The sequence below is a fragment of the Rhinolophus sinicus genome, linkage group LG07 (genome assembly GCF_036562045.2).
Source record: "Rhinolophus sinicus isolate RSC01 linkage group LG07, ASM3656204v1, whole genome shotgun sequence".
NCBI lineage: Eukaryota > Metazoa > Chordata > Mammalia > Chiroptera > Rhinolophidae > Rhinolophus > Rhinolophus sinicus.
This window is the reverse complement of record NC_133757.1, coordinates 32,277,450-32,303,876: the sequence shown is the minus strand read 5'-3', so window position 1 is coordinate 32,303,876 and position 26,427 is coordinate 32,277,450. Positions and strand designations below refer to the sequence as shown.

Genomic DNA, 26,427 nt, shown 5'->3' with positions numbered 1-26,427 from the left:
GATTTAGAGGTTCTTAATCTGGGGTCCATAAACCCCTGAGTGTCTAAAAATAGACTTTGGAGGATTTGTAACTGCTTAAAACAAGAGTCAGCAATTTTTTTCTTAAAACACCAGATAGTTAACTATTTTAGGCTTTGCAAGCCATATGGTCTGTGACATAAATATTCACCTCTACAGTTGTGCAAAAACAGACACAGATTGTACACAAAGGAATAGGTAAGTTTATCTGCCAATAAAATTTTATTTATAAAAACATGCTCTAAAATGGTATGCAAATTCATGTGCATAGTTATTTTTATTGTTGTTATTAGAAGATCCATAGTTTTCCATAGCTTCTGAAGTAGGTTCAAAGTCAAAGAGGACTAAGAACTGGTCTAAATGTTCTCCAAGCCTGCTAAACTTAGATGGATTCTATGATCCTATATGCTTTTTAAATTAACATTCTCCTAGTGAGTCTGTCTCCTTAGCAGTTTCATTTGATGGATTCAATGAACTCTTAAGCGGACTATAATTACTATCTGTTGAGAAGAAAACATGAGACACATTACCATTTCAACCTGCCTTGGCTTACCTGGCCAGATGATACTGGCTGAGACACAAATAAATTCCAGACTGCAGAAAGCAACATGGTCCTGTACCAGCTAGTTTGAGGTTTGATGAGGCTTTTTCCTCTTTCCAGAGACCACTTTCTGTGTTCCACTGAACCTTCTCCACAGAAAGGACTCCCTTGTCCAGGCCACACTGACAGGCAGTTTGGATTCCTGGAGTCAGCAAGGTTTGTCCATGTACAGTGTGGAGGGATGTGTTTGCCTTGTTCATCTCTGCAACCTTTCAGGGACCCTCTGTCTCCCAAGAAAACATGGTCCTTTCTCTTAGGATTCCCCAGCTTCATGAGTTACCACATCTTACTTACTGCCTGCCATTACACTAACATGTACCTTGACCCTGCCTCCCACTCCATGTGTCTTCCTCCATCTTTAGGTGGAAATTGCTAATTATATTCCATTGTGTCCAATACAGAGCCTGTTTCGATGCTCTGCATGTATTTTGTAAATTATTAGCACTGAGAACCAGTTTTAAATTTTTGTATCACTCTTGAAAATCAAAATAATGATTATCTGAGCCACTGAATAAAAATCAGGATTAACTTTAAATTTTAGACAAAAAAATATATTAAAACAAGGAAGGAAAGATACTATGAATCATAATTTGATTGTATTCATATCCCAGGTTACTGAGAATGGAGAATGGAGCATAGGGGAAGAAGCAGGAGAAAAAAATAGAAGGGGGGAAAGGAATGATAGAAGAGAGGAGAGGGAAACAAAACGAATAGAGAGACAAAGAGGAATACAGAAGGAAAGGATGAATGCAGTCTGTAGCTAACCAACTACGGCTGGGGTGAAATTCAGTGTCATCGTGATGCAGCTATTTCTCATAGCACGTGCCCCACCCCCCCTAAGGAAATAAACCAGCAAATGAAAATACCAGGAATATAAATCATTTATCCAGTACTTATGGAGGCTTTATGCCATATGAGACTCCTGTATATATCACATCAGGATTAGTGTTAGCTCTCTGAAATGAACATCAGTAGGAAGACCGCATGGTGCCGACTGTACCTCCAACTAATGTTTCAGTTCAGCTTTAATTATCATGTTCATCTGGAAGCAGCATGGTGCCACATAAACAGAAATGGGTCATGGGAGGCCTGGGTTCTTGATCTGGCGTCTCATTATGTGACCGTGGTTGGCCAAGCTCTATGCCTCGGTTTCTTCATTTGTCAAATATGAATAAGAATTCCTTGCTCACACACACACACACACACACACACACACACACACACACACGGATCAGTGTAAAATGACAGATACATGTAAAATTGACCTTACATTTTGTTTTACTTAACAAGATAGTGGGTAGGCGATGTGGTTAGGGGTGGGGGGGTGGGGGCGTGGGGGGGTGGGACGATGACATTTTGCACAGGAGGCTTGGTGACTCAATGAAGTGTAATTTTCCCCTCCTCAGTAATATCTGGTCTGGGATTATTACTGCTTTCTTGATGTTTTTAGACATACTTTTCCCCTTCAGAAATGCCAAAGGTGAAAAATACTATTCCACTGCTATAATTTGTCACCCTTGCTACCTGAGCAAGACGTGCATAGACAGTTTAGTAATTAAGCTTTTCAACACTGCATCATAAAGTTTTATTCCAGCAAAGGCTATATTTATCAGGTAACAAGTATTAAATCACCCCACTGCTCAAGCCGTTTCTCACTTGAATATGCTCCTTTCAAAACAGAACAGCTTTTCCTTGGCTGGCTTGATTAATAAATGTTCTCGTTTGGAAATCTTGTGGCGCAGTGTGGTCCCATGGGGCTGACAAATGTACACCTTGGCCGCTATTCCAAATGGTGCGGACCCCTATTTCTCAGGGGAGCTTTATACTTTAGCCCTGGGTCTTTTAGGGCATTCTGGCCATCTGAGTTTTCTGGCCGTCTGGGATGGCTTCCAGCACAAGATAATCCCATCTCCATTTCATTTCTACAGGGAAAGAGGTAATGAAAATGAAGAACACAAGCATTTGATACATTTTACTTCCTTTGTGGAGCATCAGGGAATTGGCCTTTTCCTATCAGAGACAGATCTAAATGTAAAATGAGTTTTCAAAATGATTAAAATAGCAAAGTAACAATGATACACATTTAAATCAGGGTTGAGTTTTTTCTCATATTGCCATAGTCTTCTCAAAACAGATACAGAAGTATTAGGGAAACACACTTAGAATGAACAGATAATCAAAGTCGTCAGTAATGGCTTAGAAGAGTTCTGTCTTTAAGTAACCCATAACCTTTAAAAACTTGGTTTTTTCTCTCTCTTCTTTGGAAGATATACATTTATGAGACGACTATAACATTGTTCTTAAAGCTTCAGGATGCTTTCAGACAAATAGCTCCAGAATTACGTTAAAAACAAAATAGTTACTACATCTAAATGATTTTTCTACCATATTTTAAGGGTAAAATGAAAATAAAGACGAATGTTAACCAAATATGGGACAAAATAATGAAAGAAATCTCCATATTTTTCATCACATCATACCAGAGATCGCATTAATTTCCCTTCTCTGCTTTCAAAAGTAAGTGGTATTAGCCACATGTAAGTACTTCAGTTTTTCATCAATTGATTGCTAAAAGGACACATATAATAACATTCTATAGAATCACAAAACCCACTTTGTAGATACATAAGTGAGTTCTGCCCACGCCTGTGTATGTGTATGTCTGATTAGTGGGCATGTAAGTGTGAAACTTTAGGTACTACCTACCAAGTTAAGAAGTTTTTTGTTGAGCTTTTCTTAGTTTGAGAGGCTAAAATTTTTTTCCTTTCAAAATGATAAAATAGGACTCACCATTTTGCTTTTTGCATTAGCAACAGGTAGCTTATTTGGAAAGCTGAGGATCAATTTCTCTCCAGCTAGGAAGTCACAGGGTTGTCACTGAAGCATGTGGGTCATTGAACCACTAAGTTGGCAAATATTGAACTACTTTAAGTACATCTATTTTCTAGTTCAGTAATTTTTTTATTGTATTAAACTAATTAATCTTGACACAGTCTAAATTCCATTGTACATACTGGAATACATATAAAGGTAACAGCAGCAGCCATATAGGATAACAAAAGGTACAGGTTGACATATTTTCTCTCAGTTTCTATTTAATTTTTACCTTTCATAATAAGACAGGGTGTTTTTTTTAAGGTTAAAAAGTACTGTGTGGGGGGCCGGCCCGGTGGCTCAGGCGGTTAGAGCTCCATGCTGCTAACTCCGAAGGCTGCCGGTTCGATTCCCACATGAGCCAACGACAAGGTTGCCAGTTCAATTCCTCGAGTCCTGCAAGGGATGGTGGGCAGCGCCCCCTGCAACTAAAATTGAACACAGCACCTTGAGCTGAGCTGCCACTGAGCTCCCAGATGGCTCAGTTGGTTGGAGCGCATCCTCTCAACCACAAGGTTGCCAGTTCAACTCCCGCAAGGGATGGTGGGCTGTGCCCCCTGCAACTAGAAAACGGCAACTGGACCTGGAGCTGAGCTGCACCCTCCACAACTAAGACTGAAAGGACCACAACTTGAAGCTGAATGGCACTCTCCACAACTAAGACTGAAAGGATAACAACTTGACTTGGAAAAAAAAAAGTCCTGGAAGTACACACTGTTCCCCGATAAAGTCCTTAAAAAAAAAAAAAGAGTACTGTGTGACTTGGAAAGTCAAGATGAATCTGGTTATTTTCTTAAAATTTGAAGAGAGGTTATTTCATCTGTCAAGTTGCCCTCCCAACTACAATCCTAGAGATGAGGACATATATGACTACAATTCAGGATCATTTAATAACTCAGAAGATAAATGAGTAACAAAAATTACACTCTCTTATTTACAGTTTGGAGGAATCTTATAATTTAGCAGTTTGCAAAACTATTAAATCAGGGCATACTTGAAGATTAAAAATGAGGCTTTGATAACAAATATTCTTTATTTGGAAGTGAAATTTTCAAAAGAATAATAAAGGTTTGAGAACATGAACTGTTACTTTACTTTGACTAATTTGGGGGGAGGGTCATTTGTTATTCTTAAACACTACTTTTCCTCCAACAAGTAGTAGTCATGGCAACTCAGAAAAATGGCAAAAGGTATAAAGTCCAAAGAATTTTTATTCTAGCATGGGTTGTAACTATCAAAATTATAAAATCAATTTTATGCTCTATATAAAAAAATGACAAATGAAGAACAATTTTCCGGTAATTTCTCTCAACAAAATAGAAAACAAAATAATCAATAACAGAAACTTGTGAAAACAAAATCCCAAAGTACATGTAGAGAATAAGAACACAGATACTAAATATGGTTCTTTAAAGCTTCCAGAACACATAAGGCAGAAGCAATACAGCCATCAAAGTTGGAGTGGGTAAATCCATCCCCTCCACACACAAGGAAAGGTTTGCAATGAAGAGTCATTTGGCCAGGATAGTTGGCAGCAGCATGTGTAACCTGAAAAAGTAAAACAAAAATAAAGGCAGGATTGCAACTGACATTCTATGCTGTGTTGTGCTGTCATGTCAACACCCACCTGGGCAAGGCTTTTCAACCTGGAGAAATCAAGATGTCTCATAAGAAGCAACGGAAAACAAAACCAAGACCCCCTTACTCTGCCCCCTCACCCAAGTGTTGACACTGACATTCTTACACATTTTTATTTTCAATTAATTGATAAGATAATCAAAAGTGCGTTGAACTTCAAAATTAGGTCATGATATGATCAATTAGTTGAAAGTACAGTGATTTTTTTTGTAAGAAGGAAATGATATTCCTGAAATCATTCAGCAAGTATTGAGTCCCTGCTATGTACCAGAAAAGGTGGATTTAAGGGCTGTGTTGTTAAGGAGTTTCCAGTATAGCATGATTGCCGGCATGTAACAGTGGCATGTAAGGGCTAAGACAGAGTGAAGGAGAGGGTGCTACAGGAACACATGGGAGTGGGCCCAACCTGCACACAGAAAGCTTCAAAGGGGAGGTGACTGGTCATTTCACTTGAGTTCTGGTGGATGCATAAGAGTTTGCCAGTCAAGTAAACAGGGATAGAGCTTTCTAAAAAGAAGGGCCATCATGTGTGGATGCCTACAGTCTATGGGCAAGAGAGAATAAAGAGTGTTTAGGAAATCGTGGGGCAGGTCACTGTGTGGTGTGTGTGTGTGTGTGTGTGTGTGCATGTGTGTATAAGAGAAGGAGGTTGACTGGGGAAAGGGACATGGCCAAGAGGCAAGATAAGAGAGATATATAGGGTTTCAAAATTAAAAAGTATAAAACATAAAAAAATCTACTAAAATGTCATGAGTCATGAGTCATGAGTCAAAAAGGGGTGAAACAGCTGAAGTCTGGAATTTATTTTATTTTGTAGAACCAGGTTTATAATATTGGAAATGATGAAAGATGTATATAGAGATTATTTTCTGGAAAAAAAATTCTGAAAATTAGGATGGATGTTGCTAAAAAGCATTCACAGCCAGGAGAATAGGTCAGAGGGAACGCAGTTATCTTGGGCACTGAGATGGTTTGGCTACTGAAGCACCAAAAAAACAAATCACACAAATTTATTATAAAGGCCATCTCACTTGGGATTGCCGCCCTAGACAACTTCAGGGAGCACCATTCACATAGACTGCAATTGGCAGTTCTGCAATCGGCAGTTCTGGTCTTCCCTGTACAGTGTTTTCATAAGATTTGCTTGTTTAAAAATCACACGAAAAAAGTCAAGCAATGTAATAAATGGGTTATGGAGCTGAGATTTTGGTTCTAGATAGGCTGAGTTAGTATATGCTTTTACAATTTTTTTAAAACCACAGAAAGTTTGCCTAAGTATTCTTTATTTATACACCATATTTTGCTTTAAAAAAGAGGAGGTACAATTATTTCTTTGTTGAATCTCTTAAAGATACGGACTTTTAATGACTTGTGTCACTCGGATACAAGTGTGAAATGTTAAGAGTATCCTCTCCCTTTTCTGGAGGTCACTTGATAACAATTTCATCTATCATAGACATTGCAGATAATGTTTTTTAAAAAAACTTATGGCATAGTTTTAATTTATTATGTTGAATCGTAACTTAATTTTGTCCCAGCTTTATTGAAGTATAGTTGACAAATAAAAGTTGCATATATTTAAGGTATGTATCTTGGTGTTTTGATATATATTGTGAAATAATCACCATAATCAACCTAATTAATATATTCAATCGCTCACATAGTTACTTTGTGTGTGTGTGTGTGTGTGTGTGTGACATATTTTATGATCTATCCTCTTACCAGATTTCAAGTATACAATACAGTATTGTTAACCATAGCCACGTTTTAAGCATTAGCTCTACAGGGCTGATTCATCCTACATAACTGAAGCTTTGTACCCTTTGACCAACATTTCCCCTTCCCTCCAGCTCCTAGCAATTTCCATTACTTTTTTCTTCTACCAGTTTGACTATTTTAGATTCCACATATAGGTGAGCTCATGCTGTATTTGGTATTTGTCTTCCATAGCTGATAATCTTGAGATCAGCAGAAAAGATCTTTGAGTGGCTAAAATGGACAGTACATAGTGCAGACACTGAGAACAAATTGGGGGCATTCAATCAGAGCTTTTAAACTCCTGCTTTATATGGAATTTTAACAAGCTGGATTATTTGATTTGTCAGTAAAACACTAAGGGAGCAAGAACACCATTAGGTTCCTATATAAATCAGCAATTTTAGAATGTGACAACTGATAGTCTAAAAGCAAAGGATACTGTATAAACATTCAGAAACCAGACAGGCCTGGGAAGAAGCCTGGCAGTCTGGGGTGATTAAGTGGAGGGGAAAATAACTTTCTGGTTCTTAATAGGCTCCAAGGTTGCCAGCTATTTGTTTTCCTGTAATCATTAATGCTCATCTGATGGCCCCAGTATTCAAGAACCAATTCAAATATGCAAAAGGATTACTTGTTAGCATTACTTGAATGTTCACAGCATACCAAACGCTTTACATGCATACCCCATTTAATTCACAAAGCAACCGTATGAGGTGGTTACTATTATTCTCATTTTATAAGGTGAGAAAGCTGAGGTTCAGAAAGATTGTTACTTGCCCAAGGAGAGAAAACTAGAAGGTGAAGAAACAGGTATTCAAACAGAGCAGGCTGATTCCAGAATTCACCCTTTCAACACTTTCAGAAATAGTTCTATAAAGACATGATTTAAGTAAAACAAAACAAAAACATTAGAAAGTGTGATAGTGTGATTTATAAGAAATATATATTTGGTCATTTAGATGTATATCTGGTGTTCAGCCACAACTCCTGACTCACAGCTCCCAAAACCTTTGGAATTTTCCAAGTGTTGAGAGTGATAGAGGTGTCTTTTGTTACGTTAATGAGGCGACTTTTGGAAAGCAGCTAAGGATGGGGGTTGGTTGCCAGTGGAGCCAACACTGTGATTAGAGGGTTGGTACTTTCAGTCCTACCCCCCCTCCAGGGAGAGGAGAAGGGCTGAAGATGGAGTTCAAGGACTAATGGTCAAGGATTTAGTCAATCATACCTATGGAATGGAGCCTCCATAAAAGCCCAAAATGATGGGGTTTGGAGAGCTTTGGGGTTGGTGAACACAAGGACATCATCTAATGATCTAGCAAGTAACACGTTTCTCTGAGTTCTGTAAGCCACTCCAGCAAATTAATTGAACCCAAGGAAAGGGTCATGGGAACCTCTGATTTATAGCCCATCAATCAGAAGCACAGGTAACAACCTGGGTTTTTGACCTGCTTCTGAAGTGGCGGGAGGGGGCAGTCTTGTAGGACTGACCCCTCAACCTGTGGAATATGATGCTATCTCCAGATAGATAGTTAACAATTAAGTTGACTTCTCGGACACCCTGCTGGTATCTGAGAGTTGTTTGTTGGTGTGGGGCAAGCCCCTCAACATCAATATTGGAATTAGTACCGGGATATATTTAGATAGTCACATAGTTTTATGCATCTGGAAGATTCATATAAATGGTATTGTGTGTATATATATATATATATATATATATATATATATACACACACATACATACACACATGTTTATCTATATATGTATAATTTTTAAAACAAAACAAAAATGATAGTCACTCAATTTTACACATGTGGGAAATTCACATAAATGGGATAACTCATTCATATGTATTAATACATATACGTGTGTGTCTATCTGTGTATAATTTATACAACACATATATAAATCTCCATTTGTGGTAAAGTTTTGATTCATTTCCATTGATATCCCTGTATAGATAAGCCATGGCACTATCACACATTATACAAGTATTAAGGAGGAGGTAGTTTAAGAGAAAAAGTTCTGCTCAGGGGTGAGCTGGTAATTCATCAGTGCTATGTAATTTCATTTGATGGGTGGTAAATGCCAGATGCCAGATCACATGACTGGAAAACTGGGCCACCGATCAGCCAGACTGAAGTTTGGATGAAATCAATCTTGCTGCATTGAGGTGGAATCGCTCATTTTGCAATTACCCAATGAAGAAAATATGAAAACATGAAGTGTGTGTTGGCAAGCTCCTTCATCCATGTGAAGTAGAGAGCCCTGCAGTGGAGGAGCACATAATTGTCAAAGCCACAATCTCTCACAATAATGCAGCCTTTGGCTATGCTTCCAGCCACAGTGAGGAACCACAACTCAATGACTGTGTTTAAGACAGATGTCAGGGCTGAAACAACCCCTTGGAAATCCAGGTTGCTTCAGCTCACACGTGTGCCAGGGATGGTCAGAAGCAGCTCTCGCTGCAGAAGCTCATGCTGCAGGGTTGCTAATGTAATGTTTCTGTAAACTCAGGTGATGACTGGACTGTACATATAAATTCAAAGTAGAAAAACATTTTATTTCTAAGCTATTTAAACCCAGGTGAATGTGTTTTGTGACTTCTCTCTACCTGCAGATTAAAATGCAAACTCCTCATCAAGCCTCATCTCTTGCCATTTCTCTCACCTTTTCCACATGTCCTATCTCCATTCAAACTAAGGTTCTTCAAACACATCTTTCTTGGTTGTGCTTCTGTGACTTTGAACAAGCCATTCTGCTTGGTGATGTTGTATTGTTCCCTCTCTTTTCTGCCAAGTAAATTGCTCATCCTTCAAGAACAAGCACAAATATCACCTACTCTGAGGTTTTCTTGCTCTGCCAGGCAGGGTAAGTGCCTTTTCAGCATGTTATTTATATCTATTATGCGACTTGCTATTTTGTACTGTAATTATGTCCGCGTCTGTCTCCCTTCCTAGATTGCCTGCCCCTAAGAGTAAGGACTGTGATGCACTAATCTTTGGACTCAAGGCTGAGAATGGTGCCTTACCCCTCCTAAGTGTGCAATAAATGTTTATTGAGTTAAAAAAAAAAGAATATTGTCCACACAGTTATCAAATGAAGGTCTTCACAGGTAACCATCTATACAAAAAGTGTTGTTCAGAGGCTCCCTAGAGCTGGCAGGAACTTATGTGGGAGAGATACTGTATTTATTAGGTTGGTGCAAAAGTAATTACAGTTTAAAAGGTTAACATAAATGCAAAAATCACAATGATTTTGCACCAACTTAATAGAATGCTCTCCATAATGATGAATGGCGGACTGTCCTCTTGTCTTTTATTGTGACCTGCTTTCTGTGAGCATCTCATATGTCATGTATTAACTTGAACCACATAAACTTGCTGATTATCAATCTTTATATGGCTTAACCTAATAGTTTTTTTGTATCCTGATTATTAATTGTAAAAATTCATGCAAAAAAAAAAAAAAAAGTCCCTTTGGTGTGAGAATGAAATTAAAGAAGAAAAGTAAGCGGAAAGCAGACAAGTAGGCTAATGGGTATTTCCACAAATGACAGTTGATAATTAGCAAAAAACAAACAAACAAACAAACAGAAAACAACCTCAGTGACACACATGACAATGCACATTCTTCCTTCCATACCTATGCTGGCAGCTAACGCTTGTCCTTGGGCTGTAAGACATCAACCTATATAGAATAATCTTCTTGGTTTGGCCTATAAAAGGGTTGTATTTTAGGCTGACCAGTTCTAGTTGGCCATCCAATCCATGATTTGGTTACTTAAGACCAACCTTCTCTGAAATATGGCATTAAGTGATGTTCGAGTGGCTAGATAAGAATTAAGGTCTCATAAATTCTAATCCTGGATGTGAAACTCACTTGATGACAGAATTTGGACAATCTATGAACAATCAGATTCTTGAGGGCGCATCTCTTCATTTGTTATGGATGTAAATTATACCGCATTTCAGTGAGTCTAAGGTTCCATCAATTGGAAGAGGTACCAATGTTTTACATATCAAAGAGAAAGGGAACAAAATGGTGTCAACATAACACAAAGCTTTATTCATCTATACTTACTAAAAAAGTTCTTTTAGAATTATCTACATGTAGATCGTTTGCAAGCATAAAAAGGAAATAAAAGAGGGATATATTGGTTAAGCCTTTCCAAAAACTTCCTAGTTAGAGTTCAACTTCTCTGAGGCACTCACTGTTTAGCTCCGAGGTATCGGTGTTTGCGGTCCTCCTGACACCGTCTGTCCTCTGTGCTGCCTAGAGCACTGGTGATGTTCATTTCTTACAAGAGTGCTCCACTGAATTGTCCTTTTGGGGGCTTTCTTGTGAGGCACTGACACCTGTTTGTAAGCTCTGATTGGGCACTTTCTCTTTGGTAGGAAAGAAAGGTTTTCAGACAGCAACTGGGACTCATATTTTTTTCTCCTTAAATAATTTCTTAATTTAAATATCAAGGGGTTGCTTTGGTGGTCTCGCTGTTAGATCACTAGAAATAAACAAATCCACATGTGTGAAAATGACATCCTGGTTGTCCTGCTGAATACCAACTTCATGGCATCTTATAGTTGATGAAACATGGCCAGGAAAATAGGATAAGGGGAGAAGTAAGGGGAATACTGAATAATAAATGCATAACAAGTCAAAAGATAATAAGTAGGATTCTTCAAGGAGGGTGTTTTCTGGTAACAGCATCTGGGAGTCAGGACTTCTAATATCTTCAGGGTTGCTGGTTTAAACCTTACATTTTCTCAGTTCACCCAAATGAGCAGCCTCAGGTGAAACTGACAGAGATAGACTGGTCATCAGAGAATCGATTTGTTCATTTACAAAGGTAAATGTACCGATTCTAGAACCAAATCTGCTTGTCTTCTCAGACCATTCATCTTAGTAGGCAAATTTCCTCAACTGTATCATGGATTATAGGGGTGACACACATGTGGCAACTCCCGATAGACATCACTAATCAATTGTGGCATTCTTTCCCACTGAGCCCAGAAGTGGCCTCAGCATTCTTTTTACTTCATTGCTTCAGGCAGCCACTACCAGTCAATTGGAGTTGGCACTCGAGAGGAATCCTATATACCAATCTTGGATTAGAAGATTGAAAAGCAAACATGTAATTAGAAATAAGGGAATTAAGTATTCTTTTCTGGGGTGTTTTTTTTTCCTATTTTTTCCATTAAGCCAGGATAGTCTGATGCATTGCCTTTCTCCAAACCAGAGATATGTCAATGCCAAGAATTACAATCACATCAGGAGCCATTTCCTCTAGATGATGCTGGAGGCCCAATTCCAATTCCTCCTAATAACCTTCTAATTACCTCCCTCCAGACCACTGCCCTTCCATGGGTCATTTCAGGGCTTTGACTGCTGTGTGAAAATAAAATACAGGTATTTTGGCTACAACCATAGTTCTACAAAATTACACACTAAAAATATCAGGGCTTGTGGGAAAAAGCAAGTGAGGGCAGATGACTCAGAACCTATGGAACTTTGAACCGCGCACTAACAAAACAATAAGCATCATAGTAAAGTGACATCATAGCACAGTTAATATTCTCCCAGACTCTGCATCTTGCTACAGTGATCCACCCTTTGCAGCCTCACCCCTGGGGCTTGTGCTTCCTGCTTGGAGATGCAGTTGCTTCTAAAAGAGACTTTGATCGAAGTTAAAAATGTGATCCACGGTGTAGTCTTCTTCATGAATCTGTCACTTTAGTAAAGAGGTGATATATTTGTGGTTTTTTTCATCAGTACTTGCACCTTTGCTGAAGAACTTAGCATGGAAAACCCAGTGGTTCTTTGGGCCGCTTGAAACAGCCACTATTTGCACTAAAGGAAGGCCCCTCTGGACATTCTCAGTTGTTTTTTTTCTTAAGAGCTTCACATTTGCTAAGTCTTTATCTTTGAGAAAACTTACCCTGATGACTTGAAACCATAAACATGTATGAAACCAATATGATTCCTCTGTAATACTGATCTATACCTCAATTGCATTTGAGATAATTTACATGTGAAAAAAAAAGTGTTGTAAAAGACTAGGTAAGTTTACTGCTTTCGTATGTTCCACTACATTCCCGAGGGTCACTTTAATTATCCTTGGGTATGCCTGAGTCTTGAGAGCAGATGGAAATGGTTAAGCCATCACTTGTGCTTCTGATATTCACACTGCACCTTTTTTCTTTTTTCTGTTTTTTTTTTCCCATCAATTTCAATGTCTGAGGGTGACTCCTTCCTTAAATTGTAGCCGAATTCCAGGGAAATCTCACTGTCTCCTAGTTGCCCACTAACTTGATTGGGGCAAACTCTAAGTAATAATCTCCTTGCACTGGCATTTCCCCTGCCCATTGTGCGTGTGAGGTACTGACCACACTGGCAGTATGAATAGCTAGGCAGGCTGTGATGGTATGGAGCTGATGCATACATTTCCCCACTTCCTCTCTTCTGCTGCCAGCATAAACCTGAACCCACGCCATGGAACATAAACAGCAGAAATTGAATATTTGGTTAACTTATTCTTTTATAGCCCCTATGCAAAGCTCAAAGGAAGTGGTTCCCAAAAGTCACTCTATGGCAAGAAGAGAAAAAATAAGGAGAATTATATAAGCTTTTTTTTTATAGAGCTAAATGTATTCTATTTATAAATTTGTTATGAGTTATATCTTTATTGTGTTGGGGGGTTATTCTTTTCATTAAATTCTTAGAGCTGTTTTTGCTTTTCAAATTCTTAACTGCTGAAGAAAAAGTTAGCAGTATTATATAGATTCCCAAAACGTTTAGAGGTAATTTACTGGTCCATGAAATAAAAATGCTTGGAACCACTGCACTGGGGCAAAGCACTTGATGTGGCTCCGCACAGAGTCTGTCAACCTGAGGAATGTTTCCGTAAGGACGGGGTGGGGGCAGGGGCAGCAAAGGTTGGCATTGAAAAACCATCAGTAATCTCAGCTAACAATGGACAACCTGAGTGTGCACTTGATGAGTGGATGAGTAATTTTAAAAAATAGAATAACATCTTGTGTAAAGCTTTTTTCCCAGAAACTTGCACAACCTCTCTTTTATGCAAATATTAATTTAGATAGAACCAGAATCTGGGGTAACAAATTTTTTGTTCGTTCACCTGTGGCTAAATATTCAGATGTTAACCACCAAAGGTGTGATGCAAAATAGGGATTTCAGGGAAAAGACTTGCTTAAATATGGAATAAATACCCACTTTCAAATCGCATGCACCTAGAGTATAAATGTAGTTTGTATTGATTCTCTGTATCCATCTCCGTCTTACCATATTCCCAAGGCATTGATTATAAGCATCTGTCATATGCCTGTTTACAAAAACAGGAGAAATGTAAATAAATAAAGGAGAGACCAGAACTTATGCTGATGTCAATGAAAATGTCTGTTTACACATTTACATATGGGGAATGAGTCCAGGCATTTTGAAAAAGATGGGACTTCAGTATTGTGTCAATAATGAAAAATACTGTCAACCCCTAAGAAAATTTCCATTATATAGGAAAGGAAGATCTGGGAAATGAAAGTTGAATATAGATTTTTTTTTAAGAGTACAAAATATTTTCTATTGGTCAAATTAAAAATGTAATGTTTCTGTTCATTTTTCTTATTTTTTAAAAGTCCCTCTGGGGGTTGATGAAAATGCAATAAAATGTTGCTGATTCCTCTACACTTAACTCATTGAACTGCAATCTGGTAAGAGATATCATGTTTAAAAGCCTTTTTGAGCAAGCTATGAGGGCCGTGTAGCATTCATTTTTGTATTCCCAGCATCTATTACTCCATTATACATGGCTAATGTTGAATAAATGTTTGCTCAAAGAAGGTATGCACGCTGGCCAAAAAGCAACTACAAAGCTAATTCAAACTTTTGAAAGTTTTAAATTCTCGGTTTTTGAATAGTCTTTAAACACAGTGGACTTTTTTTTCTCTATAAAAAATAATTTTCTTCAGTTTCTCAGTCTCTAAATTGTCCTTTTTTCTTTCTGAATTGCCCTGCTATTAGCCTCCTTCTATTTTATCAATGTGACACCTCACCATTCTAACCCAGTTCTTGAGCAGTTGCACTGTCCAGGAGACAGTTAGGTATTCTGGTGCCCAAGATTCTTGCTCTGACTCTTTTGTCATCACCCCTAGAAAGCTGAATTCTCTGCCTGTAGCTCACCTTTTGTAGACTCCAGCCTAAGGCACCAGGAATATCTGAATCAGCCTGAATCTTAAATAGGAAGTAAAGACGGTTTCTTACTCAAATAATTTACCCTCATCTCATAAAATGCCATTGTAAAGAATACCTTGAAAAGTGTATAAAATATAACTAGATAAGTGTGTATGTGTGAGTGTGTGTATGGTAGAATATAGAGATATTTGCCTTTATTTCAAAATGTGGAGACTATTGTGACACAGTCAATGCTATTTCCATAGCTTATGGCTAAGCTGCAGTAAACCTGCACAGATAAAAAGCCTAATAATTGAAATAATTTTTTTCTCTGGGAGATGGTAAATACAATCTTAAAAGCTATAGGTGTCAGAGAGAAAAGAAACCAATTTTTCTGGGTGAGCTGGACAATCATGATATCTCTATCTTTTAAAAATTCTTTCTTAGAATAGTCAGATTTTTGTGGCACAACCAAAAATCATATACATATGGAGTATATTTGTTATATTGTTAGGAAAAGTGATGATAAGAATTATTTCTGAACTATACATTGCATATTATTGAAGATAAGTTATACTCAGAACTGGGGTAATAATGATAAATTGGGGGTGTTCATTATACCATTTAATCTATTTTTAGGTATATTTCCTTTAAAAATATTGTACCTCTTTTGGCCACTGGTGTTTGAGACTCTCAGTCCTATATTATGTTACAGTACTTAATATTCATAAAAAGCTTTATCAACACATGGTTGCTTTTCTGCAGAGATGATAATTTTTAATTGGTTCTTATGTGTTACATTCATCATCTCATGTTGCCTCTGTTCTACTTGTCTCTCCAGTGTTCTATTATGTTTAATGGTGATTTTATAAACTCGTTTCTTTGTTGTGCTTTAGGGAAAGGTTTGCTTGTACTGTGGATTCCTGGCTACAGAGCTCTGTATCTGGTACTACAAAGAGCTGCTATAAAGCTACTATTGGTTGGAATACCCTAGGTGTGAAGAAAGGGATGTGGTTTGGTCAGTTCTCAGTGGAGCTTTTCACTTTATTGGTATTTATCTATTCTATTTGAATAAACCACTGGGTAGAGGCAGGCAGAATGTGCCACAAATCAATTATATGATCCATGTAGCAGCTTTAGTGAGCTTGAACTGCAAAAAACATCGTTTGCTGAAATTGTATATTCAGTTGCTGAGGTCTACATTGAATCCATGTAGATCTAGTCTATCTTTTAAAGTCCTGAAAACACTGGCGCAATCTATTTTGATGAGGATTTGTTCAGAACAAGCACACAATAAAGAATGAGATGCTGTTTTCTCTAGTACTGATGCAGTAATAATGGACAAAACAATAGTCGTATTGCATTTTCCTTTAGAGTTTTTCATTTAATAGAAAATTGTTCTGTCCTTCAGCAAATTTTAGTATATTCATTGATTAACTCTTCAAATATCGGTTGTGTTCCTAGTGGTTGCCGAGCCTTGTATAAGGGTACAAAAACTAGCTCCTAGCCATAAGGTGATTTAACGACTGGAATCCTTTTGTTTCCATCTAAATGTAAATGTTGTGCCACAATTTCTAAAAGGATCCAACTGCTTGGGATCCTGGGATGCAGAGGGCCAAAAGTGCTTTTGATTGTGAGTCTAGAGATTAACCTAAAGTCATCTTTTCTACTCAACTGAGCCTAATCACGCCTCTCCCATTTAAGTTAATAGCTGCTTAATTCCTCCCTAATTCAATCTTTCTTCATCCCCTCTCCCATTTTTTTTTTTTTTTTCTTCTTGACCATCCAGAAGCATGGCCCTTATTTCTTTCTGGTTCTCGTTTATAGCGAATGGACCCAACAGCTTTTTGTTTGGGCTGTGCAATTATGACAGAAAGATTGCAACCATTTGATCCTCGGGTCTAGAAGCAACCTTCTTTCTACTTTCAATACTGTGCAAATAAAAGGTTCAATGGTTGTGCTCCTCAGAGAGACAATAGTGGGGGATAAAAAAAGCAAGTGGTTTTAAAAGTCAGTTTAACTGTGGTATAACTTATATATAGTAAAATTCACCCTTTTTTATGTGTACTGCTCCATAAATTTTGGCAACATACACAGTTATGTCAACTACCACTATAAACAATGTGGAGACCATTTCTATCACATCTCCCCCAAAATTTCCCTTTGCCCCTTTGTGATTAGTTTTCTTCTCTCAATCACAGCTCCTGGCAACCACTGATCGGTTGTCTGTTCCTACAGTTTTGCTGATCCCAAAAAGCCATACAAATAGAATAATACAATAGGTAGCCTTTGAGACTGGCTTCTTTCACTTAGATAATGCTTCTGAGATTTATTCATGCTATTGCAAATATTAGTAGTTTTCTCCATTTTATTACTGAGTATTTTTTATTTATGGATGTACAACAGTTTGTTCATTACCAAGTGATGCATATTTAAGTTATTTCCAGTTTTTGGCCATTATTAATAAAGCTACCATGAACATTTGAGATGTATGGATGTATGTCTTTATTTTTCTTGAGTAAATCCCTAAGGGCGGGGTTGCTGGGTCATTTAACTTTGTAAGAAAAGATGAGGCTGTTTTCCAAAGGGGCTGCACCATTTTGCATTGCCACAGTGATAAGTAAGAATTTCAGTTGCTATACTTCCTTGCCAGCATTTGGTCTTCAGGGTTTTTTATTTGAGCCGTTCTAGTAGGTATGTTATGGTATTTCACTGTAGTTTTAATTTACATTTCCCTAATGACCAATGAAATACAGCATTTTTATTGCCATCCACATTTCTTCTATTTTCTGTGCTGTAAAATACACATAATATAAAATTTTCCATTAGTAAGAGCCACTGGCAGACGCTTATCTGTTTTCTGTCTCCATGAATTTGCATATTCTGGATATTTCATATAAATGGAATCATTCAAGATGTGGCCTTTGTGTCTGGTTTCTTTCACTTAGCATAATCTTTTCGAGGTTCATCCATGTTGTAGCATATATCAGTATTTCATTACTTTTTTTTTGTCCTTCAAGTATTTAATATGTGCATTTCTATATAATTTCCCATGGCTCTTCTTATTAGAAATATGTTGAACACATATTTCCCACATCATGACTGAGTTTTAAAAACAGGTACAATTCATTGATTTTTATGGCTGAATGATATTACGTCTTATGTTTATACCACATTTTGTTTATCCATTCATCAGTAGGTTGTTTTCACCTTTGGCTATTGTAAATAGTGCTGCCATGAACACATTTTTCTTGAACACATGTTTTCAGTGCTTTTCGTTTTTACCTAGGAGTGAAATGGCTTGGTCGTATTGTAATTCCACGTATAACTTCCTGAGGAACTGCCAAATTGTTTACCACAGTGTTTGAACCACTTTATATTCCCACCAGCAAGGCACAGAATTCCAATTTCTCTCACCAGCACTTGTTCTTTTGCTTTTTCCTTTTTAAAAAAATTATAGCCATTTTAGTGGGTGTGAAATGGTGTTGCATTGTGTTAATTTCTATTTCCCTAATGCCTAATGACATTGGGCATCTTTTCGTGTGTTTATTGACCATTTGTATCTCTTCTTTAGAGAAATATCTATTCAAGTCCTTTGCCCATTTTAAAAATTGGATTGTGTAGTTTTTTCTGTTGAGTTGTAAAGTTTTTTAAAAATATATTCTCGATAGTTGAACCTTTTCAGCGAAGGAAGTGATTTACAAATATTTTCTCCCATTCTATGGGTTGTCTTTTTACTTTCTTGATAATACTTTGATGCACAAAAGTTTTGAATTTCGATGAAGTCCAAAATTTCTATTTTTTTTATCTTGTTGCTTATACTTTTGGTGTTATATCTAAGAAACTATTGCCAAATACAAGACTGTGAAGATTTACCGCTATATTTTGGGATAAATACCCAGAAGTGGGTATTTATCTGAATAATGGGTCTTTCATTGTTTCTTGTTATAGCCTTTGTTTTAAAGCATATTTTGTATGGTATAAATATTTCTACACCAGCTGTTTTGTTTGTTTGTTTGTTTCCATTTTCATGAAATATCTTTTCCCATCCCTTTACTTTCAGTCTCTGTGTTTCTTTCTATCTGATGTGATTGTCTTCTAGGCAGCATATGTAAGGGTCTTCTTTTCTTATCCCTTTAGCCACATTATTTTTGAATGGAGCATTTAACCTATTTACATTGAAACTAATTGTTGATAGATATGTAGTTATTGCCATTTTATTATTCATATTTTTTATCTTTTTTTTTTTTTCCTTTTTGTCTTAAAGAAGTCCCTCTAAGATTTCTTATAATACTGATTTGGTGGTGATGAACTCCTTTAGCTTTGTATTGTCTGGGAAGCTCTTTATCTGTCCTTCAATTCTATATGACAGCCTTACTGGGTAGAGCAATCTTGGTTGTATGTTGTTGCTTTTCATCACTTAGAATATTTCCTGCCACTCCCTTTTTGTCAGCAAAGTGTCAGTTGAGAAATCAGTTGCCAGTCTTATGGGAGCTTCCTTGTAGGTAACTAACTGCTTTTCTCTTGCTGCTTTTAAGATTCTCTCTTTATCTTTAACCACTGGCATTTTAATTGTGATGTGTTTTGGTGTGGGCCTCTTTGGGTTAATCTTTTTTGGGACTCTCTGTGCTTCTTGGGCTTGTATGTCTTTTCCTTTGCCAGGTTAGGGAGGTTTTCCATCATTATCTCTTCATATAGTTTTTTAATTCTTTGCTCTTTCTCTTCTCCTTCTGGTACCCCTGTATTGCAAATGTTGTTATGCTTGATATTGTCCCAGAGGTCCCCTTAAACTATCCTCATTTTTTAAGATTTTTTTCCCCCCTGCTTTGATTGGATGTTTTCTGCTACCTTATCTTCTAAATCGCTGATTCAATTCTCTGCTTCATCTAATCTACTGTTGATTTCCTGTAATGTATTCTTCATTTCAGTTACTATATTCTTTATTTCTGACTGGTTCTTTTTTATGTTTTCTATCCCTATTTTATGTTTCCTATCTCTTTGTTGAAATTTTCCTTGAGATCATTGAGCATCCTTATAACCAGTGTTTTGAACTCTGTGTCTGATAGATTGCTTGTCTCCATTTTGTTTAGTTCTTTTTCTGGAGCTTTGTTCTATTCTTTTATTTGGGACATGTTTCTTTGTCTCCCCATTTTGGCTGCTATCCTGTGCTTGTTTCTGTGTATTAAGTAGGGCTGTTATGTCTCCAGGTCTTTGTATAATGGCTTTATGTAGGTAGTGTGCTATAGGGCTCAGTGGCGCAGTCTCCCTGGTTACCTGTGCTGGGTGCTCCAGATGTGTCTCTTGTGTGGGTTGTGTGTGCCCATCTGTTGCAGTGAGCCTTGGTTGCTATTTGCATGTCAATGGGAGGGATTGAGCTTGGGTTGACTGGTTGTGAGGACTGGCCATAACTATAGCAGTGGAGCTGTGGTGCAGGGGCTGACACTGCAGAGCAGGGTTCACTTTAGTAGGTCTCTGCAGCCTGCCTAGTCTTCCCTTTGGATGTGTTGTTTTTGGAGGTGACCAGGTGATGTTCTGGCTCTGTCCAAAGCTGGCCACTGGGCCTGCCCATCCCGGGGCTTCCTGAGAGGGGCCCTGCCTCAGGCCAAGTTCAGCCACAGCCTATGCCCTGCTCAGGGCCACCTGATATGAGCCACAAAGCAATCCATAGATGGCTGCCACCTGTGCTGGGCTTGGAGGTGCCTCAAGAGGCTAAAACACAAACTGAGGCCAGCTTCCACTAGTGCCAGGTTTGGGGCTGCTCAGCCAGAGGGAGGGGAAACACCAAAGGCAGATGCTGCTTGTTTAGCTTTTGTGAACCTTTTAGAGATTTTAGGAAAGTCCTTAGCATAACCTAAGATGAGCCTTTTGGGTGGAAAAGACACTGGAAGTTGTTTGGGGATGTCCGAAAGTTGGGTGCAGCAGGGTCTTAGGGAATCACCAGGGCAGGGCGGAAGAACAGTGTTAGCCTTGTTGACGGAGACTCAAATATGGCAGCACCCGTATCTGCATGCCTGGAGTGGGGAGGGCTCAACAACGAAACCATGGATTGTGCCAGCACCTCTGTCTGAGAGACAGCTGCCCTTCTAGCCTTCTACCTGGAGCCAGACAATTCAGTTCCTCCCCATATGTCCCGACGTCTTTTGAGCTGTTGCCCCAGTGCTAGAATTCGTAGTGAGTCCATCAGCTAGTAAGTCTGTGTGCAAGCCCTTAAAGAGGATAGCCTAGGACTCCAGTTGCCCTCTGTCTCACTCAGCCACAATCTCCACTGGTTTTCACAACCAGAAGTTATAGAGATTTCTCTCCCCAGGAGTGGAACTCTGGGTTAGGGAGCCTGGTGTGGGGCTGGAATTTCTTGCTCCTCCAGGAGGACCTCTGCAGCCGAGATATCCCTCCCAGTTTTTAATGGTCACACACGGGTGTAGGACCAGCACGTTCTGTATCTCTGCCCCTCCTACCAGTCTCGAGGTGGCTTCTTCTGTATTTCCTTAGAGGTAGTACTTTAGTTCATCTAGACTTCAGGCAATTCTCAATGATGATTGTTCTGTAGTTGTAATTTTGATGTGGTCATGAGAGGAGGTAAACACAGCTTTTACCTACTCTGCCATCTTCACCAGAAATCACCTATTTCTGGACTCTTGATTCTGGTCCATTGATCTATATGTCTATCCTTATTTCATTGACTCAGTGTTTTGAATATGGTAGCTTTGTAGCAAGTTTGGAAATCAAAAGGTGTGAGTTATCCAACTTTGTTCATTTTCAATATTACTTTGGCTATCTAGGGTTCCTTGCAATTCCATATGAATTTTTTACATCAGTTTCTCCATTTTTGCTAAGGCCATTGGGGTTTTGATAGAGACAAATATATTTGTATATATAACTTTGGGTAGTATTGGGTAACATCAAATATCAAATATTCCAATCCATGAATATGGGATGTCTTCATTTATTTAACTCTTTAATTTCAACAATGTTTTGAATAATAGTTTGTTCATTTACCAGGTGATGAATATTCAGATTATTTCCAGTTTTCATTGTAGAATTGTTACAACTTCATGGTTAAATTCACACCTCTTTTTGTAAAGTGCTCTTTCCGTTTTGCCCATGTAAATATAATTGGGCCATTTGTTTTCTTATTACTGATTTGTGAGAGTTCTTTTTATATTCTGGATACCAGTCTTTTATTAGATATATGTTTTTGCAAACATTTTCTCCAAATTTGTGGCTTGTTTTTTTTCATTTTCTTTACAGTGTCTTTCAGATATTGTTTTTAATTTTGATCATGGTCAATTTATCAATTTATTCTTTTATGGCTTGTACTTTTTGTATCCTATCTAAGAAATGTTTGCCAAACCCAATATCTTATCGATTTTCTTCTGTGTTTTCGTCTAGAGGTTTTGTAGTTTAAGGTTTTATATTTAGATCTATGATCCATGTTTAGTTAATTTCTATATACTGTGCAAAATATGGACTTTAGAGCCTAAAGTAACATGTTCCAATTTCTATTATATTTTGCTTCTTACTAGTTGCATCACATTAGGCAAAACATTCAACATGAGCCTCAGTTTCCTCATTTAAAACCAAGAAAGTAACATTTACTTCTTTATCTGTGAGAATTGTTGTAAGGATGAAATTAAAATAAGTATAAAAGTACTTCTAAAATCAGAGTATAATGTTAACTGTTATAATTATTTATAGCTGACAGCAGCAAAAGAATGATAGTATAAGAATGTGTCATAATTGGGGGAACTCAAACAATTAGCTGCCGTAGAGTAAGGTGTTTAAAAGCACTAGCTTTTAAATAGGCCTGTGTTTGAATTCCAGTTTTGCCACTTCCTAGCAGAAGAACCTCACCCAAGGTACTGAGCTCTCTAATTCCCAGCTTTCTCACCTATGCAATGGGGAAGGAGTATAAACTCCATAATGTGGTTGGAGGATGAAGCGAGTTACAAGGAAAGTCTAGTAAACTACACAGAGTAGGGGATTAATAAATGGCATTTTTGAGAGAGGAAATATATATACTCTCTGAAAAAAATGATGTGGACTGTCATGGTTTATTGAAGTGCTATAACAGATGATAGCAAAGACCAAAGTGAAAAAGAATGAGTGTCCCTTGCATTATCCTGCCTCTGGGAAAGAACATGTATTGTTGGAACATCATTCTAACATCATTCCCTTTGCCAGCCTGTAGGATTTAGCTCAAGTGACATCTTCTTTTAGGAAGCTATTTATTACCACTTTCTTCTCAAATCTGCTCCATGTTCACACAGTACCTAGTGCATCATTTTCTCATAGCAGACTGCACCATATCATGATTATCTGTTTATTGGTTGGCCTTGCTGATTATACAGGAAGCTCCCTGAAGGAAGGGAGCTGTCTTTGAGTCTTTAGAATCCAGTATAATGTCTGGCACAGAGTAGGAGCTCAATAAATGTGTGTTTAATGAAAAGATGAGTTTTATACTATTAATTTCTAATGTGGGTATAAACAGCTTTCGTCAACTGAACTTTTTTTGTATCGGATAATACTGATCTCTCCTCTAAACAGTCCAAGTATACTTACTGTTTATGTATTAGTGTTAGAATAGGTCCTAATTCTCTTAGGGTGTCCATGCCCATATAATAACATCCATCATCCAGCTTTAACTAGTTATATTGGGTGCAGATGAATATATGTAACATTTGTCCAGGAAAAATGACACAGACTCCTTTTTAAAGTTTTCTATAAAGTAATGCTGTTCAAAATAATTGGTTCTTCTGAACAAGTGTCATACTGATTCCATGGCAGGGTAAGTCCCATGGGAATTTGAGAAAAGTTATTTAATTAAACTTACAAGTGTTAAAATATTTAATAGCTCACATAATATGGAATTTTGTGAAAGGGGGAAATATCTACCCATAACACTTCAATTAAACTGTGACTGTATATCCTTAATTCAATGATCGGAATTTCTCAGCTGATGATCTCACGTATTCGTAGCTACCTCATAATAAGCTGAAGCAACTGGTTAATTATGTGCCAGTGACAAAGAGGTGAGAGATTACTCAATGGATTACTCAGGACTGACACCTGTTAGGTTTCCTGCTAGTGATGGATTGGGTCATGCCACATAGTCCACCGATCCCAAAAGGCCTGTTTTGGCTCTCCATAGGTTAATGGAAACTTATGGCACATAGGCAAGAGTGCTCATGGCCATAATTTCATGCCAGGAAATGTTGACTCATGGCATAAATGTGTTAAATGACCAAACACTGGAAAATGTGTGAGTTAGTTTAGGAATGAATGGCAAGAAGCTGAAAAAAATCTATAAGCTTAAAAAAACCCAATTGAGAAGAGTTGTTTGTGTCCGCAGGGATCCACCACTTTTAGCTCACTTTGTTCTGATATTATTCAGCAGTCCCTACAGTATGACTAAGTGTCATAACTTCTAGCATTGAATCAGTCCTCCTGAAACATTCCTGTCCAGAGCTATCTGCATATGAGAAACAGAGAGAAAAGAGAGAAACTCAGAAAACAGAAGAGAGTTTAAAAAAAAACAAAAAACAAAAAAACAGTGAGACAGCATGTGGCCATCAAGAGAAGTAATTAATAAAAGAGTCCAAGGAACACAGAGCTAAGCTACTAAGAAATGACCATGGTAGTACCTTTTTACTCCACCTCCTTTCTCCCTCTTCTTGGTACCACTATTTAGTAATATTTATTGAGAACTTGCTTTGTACTAGTGTCTGTAGTCAATGTTTTCTGCTGTGTTCTCTCGTTTCATTTTAATCACTAACCCTATGAGGTAGTTCAGTTGTTACCATTTACAGATGGGGCCCCTGAGGCGTTGAGCTGCCCTCTACTTGCTCAAAGGCACAGGGAGAGCCAAGGTTTGAACCAATGTCGGTCTGACTCTAAAGTACAAGATCATAATCACAGCACATTATCAAAAGTCCAGGAATTATAAGCACAAATATGGGGAAAAAGTCATAGGATTGGTGGCAGAATGACCAAAAAAGCATGATTTTATTGTGGAAATCAACTAATAAACAACATACCTAATGTTGTTTAACTCATAAACACAAGTGATTATTGTCTTTCAAAGTACTTATCCTAGAAGGCCATATGTTTAAATCCATAATGATGCCAATGTCTTTTAGGGTTACCAGCTTTAAACTGCTTTTAGATTTAGCCTACTAGCCACGTTAAAAGTGATAAATACAGACAGCTATATTTCTTTAGTTACATTTATAAAAATATTTGAGAAAATTGTCAAGATTAACAATTTTATTAATTCTATTGATAAGATTTAAGTCCAAATGACTTTGTTTCTAAAACATCAAATTCAAATTTCAAATTTCATGATCCAAATGACAATATGCTGAAGAAAGCTTGTCAGGCTCTGAAAGAGATGCCCCTGCTTGTTGAAATAAGGGTGGAGCTTATCAAGGGACTGACTACTTTGAAAGAGACAGTCTTGGATTTATAATTTATATTCCTAATCAATAAGTCACTGCTTTCTAGTTCCTACCTACCTAAAAGAAAAAAATGAGGAAAATACAATAGAAAATGCATAAGAGAAAAAAAAGAAAATATCCATCACCACCTGACCTTCCAGTGCTGAAATTAGATGTAAGTACACACCAAAAATTACTCTGATGAGAGAATAATTTAAGTATATGGGTGGTCTCGGACTCTTCTCTGTATACTCGTCCGTCTCCCACCAAACAAAAACCTCTAAAGGAAAATTCTGGCCTTAAACTCTTGCACATTTCCTCTTTTCTCTTTTATTCCTTCTGATTTCTAGCAGTACTATGCCAACTGAGGTAATCAGTTGGTTAAGACAGGAGGAAGGTAAAATGGGGAAGCTGCATTGAAAAGGGCACAGATTTACCTCTTGTCTAAGAAGAAAAAATGAAAGGATAGAGTCAAAAGTGAAGAAGGTGAATGGGAAGCTGAAGAGAGGAAAGGCATAAAAAGAGATAAGCCCGCCTAGCTGATTGTCTGAGAAAAAAGTGTGTGGGGAACTAAGCGTTAAGGGTGCAAAGAGATTTGAGGGAGCTTCCAGAGTGAGATATATAGGACATGAGGACAGAGACTTCAAAAAGTACTGTTGAGGATGATGAATTTTGGATATTCATTACCGTTCTAAAAGATACTAGTAAAGATTTGAATTACTTTATATTCCTTTTGGTTGGTGAATTGTGTTTCTTTGCAACACAAGACTGGGCCGTGAGGGGCTCTTGATTTATTGAGATGATATTAGTATGACATTGATAGTAGGTATTCTCAATGGGAAGACTTTAGGTTGTTTCTAAATCCTCATAATTGTATGCCATTTGGTATTTATGTGTACTTGTGTATTTTGAAACTTCAT

The 26,427-nt window shown here is 37.6% G+C and overlaps 1 protein-coding gene across 3 annotated transcripts in view; it reads right to left on the bottom strand.

The window, feature by feature from the left end:
• Positions 1 to 2,576: 2,576 nt before the first annotated feature.
• Positions 2,577 to 26,427, bottom strand: part of RNLS (renalase, FAD dependent amine oxidase) — a 258,515-nt gene continuing 234,664 nt past the window's right edge. For 2 of the 3 annotated variants that reach the window (XM_019738905.2, XM_019738886.2), the window contains one exon: positions 2,577 to 5,041. In XM_019738905.2, the coding sequence (XP_019594464.1) occupies positions 4,889 to 5,041 (153 nt within the window). In that variant the 3' untranslated portion in view covers positions 2,577 to 4,888. The remainder of the gene's footprint in view (positions 5,042 to 26,427) is intronic. The other variant, XM_019738895.2, reaches the window with a different exon arrangement.